Source organism: Zea mays, unplaced genomic scaffold (genome assembly GCF_902167145.1).
Source record: "Zea mays cultivar B73 unplaced genomic scaffold, Zm-B73-REFERENCE-NAM-5.0 scaffold_191, whole genome shotgun sequence".
NCBI classification, from domain to species: Eukaryota; Viridiplantae; Streptophyta; class Magnoliopsida; order Poales; family Poaceae; genus Zea; species Zea mays.
In genome coordinates, this window is record NW_023366808.1 from 69,434 (window position 1) to 83,343 (window position 13,910).

A 13,910-nucleotide genomic window follows, 5' to 3' on the forward strand; every position below is an offset into this window, starting at 1 on the left:
GATCTTGAGAAGGACATGTCTCAGGCAAGAAGAACTAACTAACTATGGCAACGAGAGGGGAATTCTATCAGCATAATCCAACACTTGTTTAAAGATACAATATTTTGGTTGCCGTATAGGAGAGAAGGAGAAAAGGCAAGACTGTAGTCATGTGTCAGCGAAAAACTTTGGTCCAGAGTCCAGACCAAAGATTTTTTTAGACTTTCACTGCCATTCATCTTGTTCGGTTATTTCCATTCCATATGGATTGTAAAGAATTTAAAATTTTTAAAAAGAATTTTGACTTGTTATAGATTGAAACACATCCAATCCTGCTCAGCTCAATCCATATGGATTAGCACCGAAACGAACAAGCCCTGAGTTAAGAGAAGGAGAACGTTTACAGTGAGACTCTTGAGGCTGCGCGCATTGATTGCATCAAGTACACGAGACTAAGAGTGTCTGGAATGGTGCCTTCCACCTTAGATCTTGTTCGTTTTGCTCTCCTCAATACATATAGATTGAGAGTAATTGAATAGTTTAAATCCTAAATAAGTTAAAATCTTTCATATTTTTTTTTAATCTTATCTAATTCACATGAGATAAGAATAACCGAACAAAACCTGTCCATCCGTTCCATTTCCTTCGTATCAACAAGATGCTTTCATGTGCTGGGGCTGATCGGCTCCAGACTGGTATGAGGAGTGCTTTCGGCAAGCCTCAGGGTACCTGTGCTCGCGTGGACATTGGTTAGGTCGTCCTTTCTGTGCGATGCAAAGGAAAGCAATGCTAATCACGCTGAAGAAGCCCTCCGTCGTGCCAAGTTTAAGTTCCCTAGCCGACAAAAGATCATCCGCGGCAGGAAGTGGTATGTGGGAAACGAAGACGCTTTCCCTGTTGAACCCAATGTCAAGTCGCAGCATTGACGAAAGGTTTGAATTTGACTTGTTTGGTTCATTGTCTTGATTTTTTCAGGGGTTTCACCAAGTTCGTGCGTGCTGAGTATCTTAAGTACAAGAGCGAGGGTAGGATTGCACCTGATGGTGTCAATGCTACGGTTAAAAAAAGTTGTTCCAGCTATTTATTTATTTATTTATGTGTTTCCATCATATTCTTCACATGAAGAACCGATCTCAAATAATACTTTTCTGTTTTGATTCAATTCCAATGTACATAATATGCCAATTTATTTAATATCGGTTCATCTTTTGGCCTTTGCGCTGGGAAGGCGTTCCGTGCAGTGAACATTCAAGCGTCTGCTTTGACTACATTTTTCTGCCGATTCAATTATGAGGTGTTTGGTTCCACCCCGTTATAGAGTAAAGTTTAGTCTCTACCACATCGAATATTTAAATGATAATTACAGCTATTAAATATAATCTAATTATAAAACTAATTATATAGATAAAGACTAAAAGACGAGATAAATTTATTAATCATAATTAAGTATATATTTAATTATTATAATTAATATTCAAATATTTAATGTAACACCAATTAAACTTTAGTCAAGGTAACTATGCTAGAGCTATATATGTTAATGGCTATTACTTGCAGCATGCATGATCTACCTTGTGTAGCCCAGTTTCATATGGTAGTTAAATATTCTTAATAGATTTTATGAACCCTACTATATATTCCTTGTTAATAAGGCTACATCTCACTTATCTGAGTGGGCATGATTGATTTTGTTTCAAAAAGCTATCCTTTGTCCACTTGATGAGTCTGATCTCCAGCAGACTCTCTATTTTACTTCTCATATTGTTTTCTATATTAAACTTAAATTTACAAAACAGTGTAATCTATAATACAAAATAATATTTTACACGGCCGTTTACACTATTTGGTGTAGATGGCGACGAGTAGAAAAAACTCATTTTCTGACAGAACGAAGGCTGGCATGGGGATTCCTAGCGGTGGAATTTCATGTGTGCATCGTATCGTACAGTGTGCTCACTTCGCTTGTGTAAACAGTTTACAAATTTCTGTGCTAGGAGGAATTTCTCGCACCAGCACAACAACTATCTTATAAAGATTTATCACATCAATAGATATATAATTTTTGAGGAAACAAATAAGATTTAAATGATATCCTAAATACTACTATTTTATTATATAAATTTAGTTAAATTTATGATGTTTTGACTGCTGAATGTGCATTCTCCGTTCGGAAAGGGGAAAAGGTGAACAACGTACAAATTATTGTTTCAAGAATTTTTAATGCTAAACAAGCTCATCTCCCGTTTCTTTTCCAAATATCCCTACCTTCTCTTCCAATATAATCGAATAACCCGCCTATTATGAATAATCATCCAGTTCCCCCACGCTCTTGTTTACATTGCAAATCATCAATCCAAAAACTGTACGAGGGACGGGAAAATTACCGTGCAATCATTACAAGTTTACTATATATATATATATATATATATATATATATATATATATATATATATATATATATATATATATATATATATATATTAGGGTAGGTATAACGGGAGCCCTAGGCTTCCAATAGTTAAAGGAAGCCCAGGCCGATCACTCCTGCAAACTGGTTCAATCCAGCGCGCCCAACCAGGCTGTCGTGTGCGCCACCTGCCCCACGTCTGTTAGCACAAAAAAAAAGGAATGCATGCATGAGTCAAACACGATCCAATGCATGCACATAAATTTAGAAAAGATATGTGCGGCGGTTTCTATTTTTAAATCTTTTATTTCCTCCATAAATTTAGGATCGCTACAATAGCCATGCAGCTAGACGCGTAAGGACCATTTTATGATATATACTGAGACTAAATATGCTACACCTTGTAAATAATTATGCAATTCGATATACTGCGTAAAAATCTATTACCAGCTGCATGCACACGAATTTATGATGAAAATAATGTGCAATGAAAGGAAATAAATTACACGCATAGAAACAAAAAAATCATATTTAATGTTTTATTTCCTTCATAAATATAAGATCCCTCCAAAAGCCATGCAGTTAAACACATTAAATCTAGTTTATGATATATACTGATACAAATTATACTACATGGTGTAGGTATTTATGCAATTCGTTACACTGCATAAAAAATTGGCATGTTGTTCACTGGTGGACGCATCTTCGGGTTGGAGCGTAATAACCTTAAGTTGTGAGCATAAAATCTCTCAATTATAAGCGTATATACCGAGCCAATGTGAGAGGTTGATAGCTCTAGTAGGTTGTTATTATTATTCTATTTTTATGGCAGATCCGAAAACATGACAGTCGCATGCATGCGGTTATACAGATCCAAAAATTATGGCAAAATGCATGCATGAGTCAAACACGTTCCCTTGCATGCGCGTAAATTTAGGAAAGATATGTGTGACGGTTTCTATTTTAAATGCTTTATTTACTCCATAAATTTAGGATCGCTGCAACAGCCATGCAGCTAGACTCGTAATTATTATTTTATGATAAATAGTGATACTAAATATGCTACACTGTGTAGATAATTATGCAATTGGGTATACTGCGTAAAAATCTGTTATCAGCTGCATGCACACGAATCTGGCATGTTATTCACTGGTGGACGCATATCCGGGTGGAGCGTAAAAACCTTAAGTTTTGAGCATAAAATCCCTCAATTATAAGCGTAAATACCGAGTCAATGAGAGGTTGATAACTCTAGTAGGTTGTTATTACGATCCTATTTTTATGACAGTTCCGAAAAACATGGCAGCCGCATGCATGCGGTTTCTATTTTTATACAGATCCAAAAATTATGGCAAAATCGTGGGAGTTTCCATTGCATGCGCGCAAATTACGAACAACATAAATTAAGGAATTGCCTTTCCAATGTGCATGCAGTAAACTGATATACAAACTACGTGTTTAACCATAAAATCGTACAGTTTTTAGCGTAAATAGTACATGTGGTAGGCATAAAACACAATAGTCGAAAAGAAAACTACGCCGGATCGGAGGATGTCACGCGTGATCATCGCTGCGCGTATCTCGCGCCTTCCGTGACGTCGCTCGCTCGAACATCGCGCCTCATGCGTCGCCGTCGCTACTCGCACGTCGACGGGCGTCGCTTGCTCGCCGGCCTTGGAAGTGTCGCCTCCTCGGGGCTTCGGGGACGCCGCCGCTTGCCCGTACAAGGGCCCCGCTGCGGATCGAGGAACCTCCGCCACCGCTCGTCGAGGTAATGGATTTGCGGCCACCGGCCTGGGAACCGCCGCCACCGCACAAGGGCGCTGCCGCCGCTCGCCCTCTGGATCGGGGGCCGCCACTGCCGGCCTGGGAACCGCCGCCACCGCATGTCGAGGTCGGAGAGCCGCGGCCACCACAGCCACTGGCCGGAGGTCCACCGCCGCGCGCGCCATCGGGCAACCGTCGTCGCTAATGAATCGAGATGGGGCGTGAAAAACTGATCCCTAGCACTACGGATTTTCTTTTATAGACGTATGGACCTGGTCCGGCTCGATCGGATTGCACTGTCTGGTCTGGGCTTCCTTTAGTTATTGGAAGCCCAGGGCTCCTAATATACAATATATATATATATATATATATATATATATATATATATATATATATATATATATATATATATATATATATAGGGAAGAGGTAATGGAAGCCCTGGGCTTCCCCTACTAATGGAAGCCCCAGCCAGGACGTGGTCGACTCAGCACCCGCGTGCTTGCGTCAGCCATGCAGTCAACAGACAAGATTCTAGGACGATAAGCGTAACACAATATACGAATGCATATATATATGGATAAAGATGCATAAAAAAATGCATAAAGGAATCTTTTGAAGCCCGAATCACGTGGAGCGAATATGACACTTTGGACAACGTTTACGACTGTATAATGACATGTACTTGACAGCATAAATCAAGCAGTATGTTGTTCTGGTTCTGGCTCGGGCGGATTTCAGCGTAAACCGTGGGCTAAAACAGCGTAAATGAGTACGAAATTTAGCGTAAATCCTATATCTGTTTTGTAACAGCAAATGGGGCCTAAATTAAGCAGCGGATCGTGAGCGGGGTCCTGGCTTGGGCCGATTCCAGCGTAAAACGTGAGCTAAAATAACGTAAATAAGTACGAAATTTAGCGTAAATCCTATATCTGTTTTATAACAGCAAACGGAGCCAAAAATTACGGTGTGAAAATCGCGTGCAGCCGATCGTGCGCGGGTTCTGGCTCGAATGATTTCAGCGTAAAACGTGAGCTAAAACAGCGTAAATGAGTACGAAATTTAGTATAAAACACGCGCACAATCTCACTTCGCAAGAGATTGCTGTAAAACACATAAAAAAGTGTCATAAATTTGGCGTAAAACGCAGTAAGACTGTTTTTTAATGGAAGCATAAAACACAACAAGAAGTGTCGTAAAATTTAGTTTGAAAATGCATAAATCATGATGGTCTCATAGGGCACTTGTTTGTTCACAGTATATCAAAATATAAAGCACAACGATATTTTGCCAATATTGTTGCAATCATACACGATTTATTTGACATGACAAAAAACGAGGAGCTAGCCCTGTCTTCGGTACTTCAGACATTTGGAACCATTAGCCTTTAGCTAGGTCGTGGTCTGAAATGGAAGAATCGCTGCTCGGCTCTTATCAAAACAGGTATGTGTAAGCCTGTATAAATCATAAAGACACGTCAGAATAAGCATAAGTAAATCCATGAACCTATATACCAGTTTAATCAACAGGGAAAATGGAGGAGTAATTAAGTGACAGCAATTAGCTAGTTTATGTCCCTTACAAAACAATGTAGCTGGAGAAGCCTAGTGGACAATAAGAAGCTGTGAACCTATATAAACCCTATAGGCCGTAGCAAGTGCTAATATCATAAATTAATCCATGAGATACTATATTTTTCGAAGGAAGTGAGGACATTTCTTTCTTTAATAACCTTAATTTACAAAAATACAATGGACAAACTGCCAGCAAGTGAGGACATTTCTTTCTTTAATAAACTCTGTTATGCATACTTCCAATATTGCAGGACTTGAGAATCAAAGCCCTATTATGCACATATGCTGAATACAAAATTCATTCTTTTTCTTGAACCCTCCCTAACACATAGCTGTAATACTTAAGTTGTCTCTACTAGAAATTGTATAACTAAAGAATAACAAATCTTACAGTTCAAAAGGCTGGTGAGGTTGCCGAACAGCGCCGGGTGGAGCTCGCCGGAGAGTAGCTCTAAGCCGAGCAGCTTCACATGTTGATGCTGCTTCAATTTCAGCTATTTCTGATCTTTCTTCATTAATACCACCTGCAAAAAGTATAATTATATGCAAATATGGAAGATAATATGATTGATTACTCTAATTCACCATTTTTTCGCCAGCATACTGAGATCAGTCTTGTTCAGCTATTCACGAGTCGAGTCACTACTTTCCTTAGTAAAGCTCAACAGAAAATGGTATAATGATTAAAAGCATTCACCTAATAGACTAACACAACTAAATACTACCTGGAAATTATGGTTTTATGATAATACAATGATGCTAAATGCTGGCGGAGGTGGGTGTAGCATATGTATGCACTATTACAAAGGAAGGTTTAAATTTAATAATTTGAAATTGTATAATAGTACTTCAAATTACAAATCTACATGCAATTATCATATTTTCCAACTAATTTCCAGAACTATATTGGTAGCAAAAATTTAGTCACAGGTCTAGCCACGTATTCACAAACCTACTTTAAGCAGTCAGAACAAGCCCTGCATTATAGCAATCCACACAAAAGCTACTAAGCTAGCAAACTACCAAACTAGTACTTTTTTTAAAAAAACATCAAGCACAAGTTTGAACCAACGAATCTCACAAGTGGAAAGGAAACCGAATTACCGATGCACACAGGAAGTAAATCTACACGCATAGTCACGCAGGATGTGGCTAGATTTGCAACATCCAGATCACGGAGACGAAATCGAGATCTCAAGCCTACGGCTAACCTTCCCAACCAACCAAACACCACAGATCCGCACGAGATTTCCAAAAAAAAGCTCGTGGAGTACCGGGGGACACAGATCTAGGCCGCTGCCCGCTCACCTGCATGTTGCATTTGACGAGGTCGAGCGGCGTGACGGCCATGTGGGTGAGGCCGCAGCTGGCGATTCCTCCGGCGGTGCAGGCGGCATAGAAGGCCGGCGAGTACATCTCGATCTTCTCGTTGGGCGCCTGGACCGAGAACGGCACAGCGCCTCCTGCTCCAGCCGCGGCAGGCGCCGGGGCGGAGGCATGGAGGCGCGCGGCGGCGCCTGTGGCGGCAAAGGAGCGCGCCGAGGAGGTCCCTTTAGCTGGCCGAGGGGCGCCGAGGAGGCAGTAGCTGGGTGGATCTGGATCTGGGGCAGAGCGGTGGTTTGAGGTGCTTCAGATCGGGGAATGGGGCTCGGCAGCCGCTGCCGCTGAAACCCTAGTCCTCTCGGGCAAAAGCAGTCGTCGCGGTCGGTTTTATATGATAGTACAGGAAGCGGTTTATGACAAAATAAGCGTAAACTTGTGTACAACATGCGCATACCAAAAAGTGTGTAAACCGTAACACGATTGAGCATAACACGTAGTTATAATTGACGTAAGTAGGTGGCACAGTGAGCCAAAAAGCCTGCGCACCTGGTCGGTACGGTGCGGTCCGCGCACCTGGTCTGTTGCTGGTCGGGGCTTCTAATAGTTAGAGAGAGCTCAGTGCTCTAAATACTATATATATATATATATATATATAATCAAAATTTTCGTGCAATCGTAGTGTAATTAAACTACTAAAAGTTATACAAAATTCTAAAAAAAACTACAGACGTACTTTATTTTACTCTACCATTATATGAAATTTCAAATTCTAACTCATATATTGATAGATAAAAATAAAAAAGATTCTATCAACTATAAAGGATTAAAAACGGTAGATTTTTTTATCTATTAATATATGATGGATTAAAATTTAAATTTTGATATATTACTAAAGGAGCTGTTTGGGACCGTTTTACAAGTGAAACATTAAATCTATATCTGTTTTTGCTTTTTAAATCAGTGGCATAATTTTTATCAACTCTACTAAACTGAAGTCAGCGAAGTACCTTTTAAGGAGCTACACCAAAATAATGAATCTGGTCCTAGATTCATCAATTTAGTAAATTAAAATTGTAAATTTAGACCGTCTGACTAACTTTTTATAGATTAGAGCTATTTTTATGAATCTAATGATGCTGCAAATAGACCATAAATAATGAAGTACATCTATTTTTTTAGAATTCTTAGTAACTCTTGTTAGTTTGATTGCACGATAATTGCATGAAAAATTTAATTATACCATTGTCAATACTAAGAAGTTTTTGCTAATACTAAACCAATAGTAAGAACATTTGAACTGTCTCATTTTAGACATCATTGTAGAATATACCCCGTATCAGGTTTCGTCTCTCTGATATAGCAGGGTGAGAATTACAAAAGGCAACACAACATGATAATTACTGTTCCCACGGTTATACATCGCAAATTGGGAACAAATAATTTATCTTATGTCATTCATCTATCCTATCATCGAAGTCTTTGGCGTGTTACTTTGGGATGTAGGATAACTATCTTTGTTGTGTGTGGATACTTCACACGATCATGAGTGAAAAAAAAGCTTGAACCAGTTGGTACAAAAAGCCCAAGTCTAAAGGATGACAATGTTCATGAACTTCCTCTTAGCAAAAGCCAACCACCACTTGTTTGGAAAGCCATTAGCTCTGTATGCACAGTTGAGCAATCTTCCACTTGTTTCCTCCCTTATCTGCTTCAAATAATTCCTCAACAATTCTGCATTCAGACACAGAATGCACAATCGTCAATTTATCACTGGAATCCATGGGTACATTCGTTTTGCAGACTTAATCAGTCCTACTATGACAACGGACATAATTAAGTGAAAATAATAATTAGCATATTACTTTTATACATAGAAAAGACTAGTCTTGAAAAAAAATATGTGCATACAATTGTAGACGAAAATGTATACCTGCTTCCTCCTGGGACTGGGGAAGAGTGAAAAGTCCAGGGAAAGGAAACCCTGGTTCCCCAGGTACAGGAACTTTCTCCAATCCCAGATTAATGATTGCTTTAGTCCCAACAGCTAGTGTCCGGCAACCTTCTAGTCTTTTTAAGGCAATATTGATATAAAACGTCAGATAGATCAATAACTTGTCTGCTGAGCTTTTCACATGGAAATTTTTGAAGAAAACATTGGCTCGAAAGAAAGTTATGGCTTCATCAACAATGTCCGCTTTATCTGTATAGCATGGACACAAATAAGAATTTCAGTATGATCTTATAGTGGCGGAAGTACATTGAAATCTGTGTAGCCACGATACCAGGGTCAGAGGCTGGTGCCGGGCCCTTGATATGAGTTTTCAGTGGAAGCAAAGGACAGCTGCAAGCTTTTGTGATCCCATCATCATCAGCGAAACTAGAGTGGTAAACCTGGCCATTCAATTCATGCATTTATTACTAGTAACTTGCTCGCGCTTTGCGCGAGTTTTTTTAAACGATACATTTAGACAGTTAAATTAATGTGTTAAACTGGATAGCAACTCAAATTAGAGAATTTGAGGCTTACATTACATTCTTCTAAGTATTATATGAACATGAATCAAATAATTTCATGGATAGGGCCAAATATGGATAATAAACAACATATAAATCGAAGTTCACATTATGTCAATAGTAATCAAAGCATTTTATTGATTAGGAGAAAGATGGACAGTAAACAACATAAAAACCAGAGTGCACGTAAAATTCAAATGCCGAAGTCCAGCATTGATGCAACATTGCATCACAATTTAATAAATAAAACTTTAGCTCAGACTGGTAAGACAAGAACAGAAAGCAAGGAAGCTACCATAGTCAACTGGAACCGTACATAGATTTGTAGCAGTAATGAAATATTGAAGTTTACAAATGTAGCAACATGAGGAGCTTAGAGATTATATTACTGTGTACATATATTCGTAGCAGTAATCAGTGGCGGATCCAGGATTGATCCAAGAGGGGGGCTACTAAGACTATAACAAAAAAATTTAAACCAATCACATCGAAAACATCAAGCAATATAATTAAACATCATGTCCACCTTATTCCTATAATTAAATATGAGATTACTATCAAATAAATAATCAAATTCAAGTCAAAACTTCAGATCAAACTTCAAATCACAAACCCCTGCTCTGCTTGGCTCACGGTTGCTCGGCTGGACAACGGCGGTGGCCCGTGGGCGCGGTGCTCTGGGTCCGGGCGTCGGCGGGGCGAGCATCGCTGCGGCCTGCGGGCTCCGCTCGTCCGGCGGTCTGGCTCAGCGGGGTGGCGGCTCTGGCCTCCAGCGACTAGGCGAGCAGCGCTGCGCGCCAGCGCCGCTGCATGCTGCGGGCGTCGGGCTGTCCAGGCGTGGGGCCGTGGGTGCCTGGGCGGTGGCGCGATGCCGCGGTGGGTACCTAGGTCTCCTCCTGTCCTCCACGGCTGGCGGCCTATTGAGACCCTTCTAGAAAACGGTTGATTTTTTATGAACTGCACATCGCTAGAATTCTCCAGGCATCTACAACAGCCCGGGGAGGCTGAGAAAAAAATCTCGTCCGTTGATGGAACATCCTGCGCATATGTTTTTTTTGCCGACGTGGATGTACGGGTACGCGCGTTTGCGTCGCGCTCTATATATATAGAATTAGCGTCTAAAAAATACACCACACTTAGATACCAATTAATCAGAACCAAGATATAACTAAAATAACCAATATGGGAAAAACCAATGTAAAAGGTCCATCTAAAGTAAATAACCCATGAAAAGGTTTCATTAACAGTTTAAACTCCATTCATTAACAGTTTAACTCCAAATGAAGAAGTATAATTCCACAACATTTATTTTCTGATATTACTTTTCTTCTGTCAGACTACCTCAACTGCTGTAAGAAAAGTTCATCATACAATAATAAGAGTTCATCATACAATAACAAGAGAGCAATAATATGGAAAGTTGATTAGTCTTGAAGGGCGTCAGAAATTTCATTCTTTGTTCCTATTTTAATTGTGTCAATTTCTCCTTTAATCATAGTTCTGTACTCTTGCAGAATATTATATGCAGATAATCCATCTGGTTTTTATTTTGCAGATGTAGCAGCTAATAAGTATTGTACTCCCTCTGTCACAAATTATAGGTTGTTTTGGGTTTTATAGGCACATAGATTTTGCTATGCACCTAGATATACACTATGTGTAGAGTAAAACTACATATCTAGAAAAGCCAAAAACGACCTACAATTTAGAACAGAGCTAATAACTTGTAAGCTAAAAACTGAATATAGAAGACCATGTCATTAATTTGGATCAAGGCATCAAAACAAGTTGTCAGATTATAACTTAGGATATAGAGCAACACATTGAATTAATCAAAGACAACACTATTTTTGTGGTAGTACTGTACCACAAATATTTCACAGAATTCTGCATTCTATTTGACAACGCTTAATGGTAAATTACACTAAATTTTTGTGCTCTACCTTAGAACACCAAAAGCATTTCAAGTTACTCAATTCTTTACAACTTGAGTAAATAGTCTCTCTTAGCTTATAAAAATGTGTCGGACATGCACTTGATCCCATTTGATTCTGCAACGAATGACTGGTAAAGTGCTACTCCCTTCCATTCCAAATTAAAAGAACGCTTTGACAACTTTTGCTATGCACTTAGATGTACACTAGGTCTAGACACATAGATAGAAAAGCCAAAACGTATAATAATTTAGAACGAAGGGAGTACTAAATAGGCTTGTGCACCTGTAGGATATCTGCACCTTATGATAGGCTTCCCTAGCTAGTTCTAGCATTCATCATTCTAGCCTTTTAGGGACTTCTAATATCGAATAAGCATATTTAAAGTGGCTACTCGCCAAGCTTCTGATCATGAATACAACTTTGCCACAGGTATAGATGCAAGATTGATTATTGATCAAATTGAAAATGGAATATACACCATGACACAATATTTATGTAGACCACATTTCAATACCAATACTATCCATATGAAGACAGGGGCATGTCAGCAGAGAATAACATCATCCATCCACACTAGGAAGGTACAAAATATGCAGATTCCATATGAGTAAAATGTGATTCTGGGAAGTCAAGGGGGGGAAAGAGATGGGTACACAATAGGAAGATAGGAAATATTTTCAGATCCTATACAAGCAAAATTTAATTCTGAGTAGTCAAGAGCGAAAAGAGAAGGGTACCATGTTGCGTGTCCGAATCAGGAGAAGCTAATGCAGATGAGCCAAGGTCGTAGCCGAAGAGGAGAGCAGGTGGTGAATCTGGGGGAGGCCAAGATCGGGAGAGAGATGATTTTGGGGAAGGAGGGGCAGAGATCGTGTTTTCCCTCTGTAGGATCATCGCTGCTCGATCCGCAGCTCGTCCCGTCACTATTGTCGTCAGTCTCCCGGAGGCCGGAGCCACCAGCCGCACCTTATCCCAACTCCCACCCTTCCACACAGTTTGCCGTCTCTCGGATCTGGGAGCTCAGCTCCGGAGGCGGCAATAGCCCAGGTTGAGCGCGTGGAAGAGATCGAGGAAGGGGGGCCGCTGGGCGGGAGCCGAGAGATGACAGAGGCGGCAGGCGGCGTCGGTCGGAAAGGAAGACGAGCGTGCGAGGTAGGGAGCCTGGCGAGGGGCTAGACGGCTGTTTTCTCGAATGAAAATTTGGCTAGGTACCACTAAAAGATCACATTTTGGGAATATACAATTAAAAGATCCAATTTTTACAGTGTACATGAAAAGATTGAATTTTCTTTGACGGCTAGCATTTTTTATGAAGACTCCAATAACATAGACAAATATATACCCGTAACTTTTATAACATAGTAGCATGAATTCTGAAAAAAACAACTTAGAGGTTGTTCGGTTTGATGCTAATCCATATGTATTTAGTGAGATTGAGTCGGTTTAAATCCATACTAAGTCAAAATCCACCTCAATACATCTCAATCCCCTTTAACCTATATGGAATGGAAATAACGGAGCAAAGCTTTAATCAATTGATGGTATGATATCTTGAATAACTTGAGAATATTACCAAGCCATCAAAACAAACATAACTCAAATCAAACATAGGAAAATTCGAGAAAAAGCAAATCGAAATTTTTTAAAACAGATCAACAACAGTGCCTCTCACCTGCATGGTAGAGCTGCTCGATCAAAACTTCACACGTCGAGATGAAATTTTATGGACAGCAAGTTAGAAAGGATTCTAGTGCATCCCAGAAGTTTGACCATAGAAAGATCAACCATTTTTCAAATAGATCAGAAAATTCAAACTTGAACTGTGGTTTTCTTAAAGAATCAGGGAAATGTGGTACTACCTATCCAAATCCCCCGAGTGTTTGTCAAGTCTCTATCTAACCCAAAGCTACTCCTAAAATCATATTTCAATAATACATTAAAAAATCAATCAAAAGAGCTTGGAAGAGGAAAATCACGCAAAAAAACCAAATCAATCGAACTTGGATAGGGATAAAACATAGAGGTCACGACATAGTTAAAGCCACACTAACTTAGAGCACCTAGAGGGGGTGAATAGGTGACCCTGCAAAATTATCACTAAAACAAAACTTGATCTAGTAAAAGAGTTAATGCAATATAAATCAAGTTTGAGACAAGAAAAGAGAAAAAATATCTTCACTTGATTGCTCTTCCAAGATGTGAATTATACTAAGAGCAATATCACAAGTGAATAGAGAGAAATTAGGAAGAGAGAAAATCACAAGAAAGTAAAAGACAAGTGAGATAGATGATTTTTATCCTACGGTTCGGCCAAGCCTACATCCACGTTGTGGTGCCCTCTTTTCGACAAGGGTTGCACTCAATCCTTCTCAAGTGATCACGTAGACCAAAACTTGAGTGCCACGTTCT

At 39.6% G+C, this 13,910-nt stretch overlaps 1 protein-coding gene across 2 annotated transcripts; it reads right to left on the reverse strand.

The window, feature by feature from the left end:
- Positions 1–8,330: 8,330 nt before the first annotated feature.
- On the reverse strand, positions 8,331–12,571 carry LOC103628540 (actin-related protein 2/3 complex subunit 3). 2 transcript variants are annotated; one of them, XM_020546334.2, is made up of 4 exons: positions 12,239–12,571; positions 9,333–9,441; positions 8,981–9,250; positions 8,331–8,781 (listed from the first exon to the last, which is right to left on the reverse strand). In XM_020546334.2, the coding sequence occupies exons 1-4, from the start codon at positions 12,239–12,241 to the stop codon at positions 8,639–8,641; spliced, it is 525 nt and encodes a 174-aa protein (XP_020401923.1). In that variant the 5' UTR covers positions 12,242–12,571; the 3' UTR covers positions 8,331–8,638. The 2 variants fall into 2 exon arrangements, with proteins under 2 accessions (XP_020401923.1, XP_020401922.1); XM_020546333.2 differs by lacking the exon at positions 12,239–12,571 and adding an exon at positions 10,178–10,520.
- Positions 12,572–13,910: the final 1,339 nt, after the last annotated feature.

Coding starts and splice junctions, on each gene's coding strand:
- LOC103628540 (XM_020546333.2), bottom strand. CDS start 10,270: ATGCTCGCCCCGCCGACGCCCGGACCCAGAGCACCGCGCCCACGGGCC. Junction 9,442..10,177: donor GTGAGCCAAGCAGAGCAGGG/GTTTGTGATTTG, acceptor TTGAATGGCCAG/GTTTACCACTCTAGTTTCGC. Junction 8,782..8,980: donor CCAGTCCCAGGAGGAAGCAG/GTATACATTTTC, acceptor GTCTGAATGCAG/AATTGTTGAGGAATTATTTG.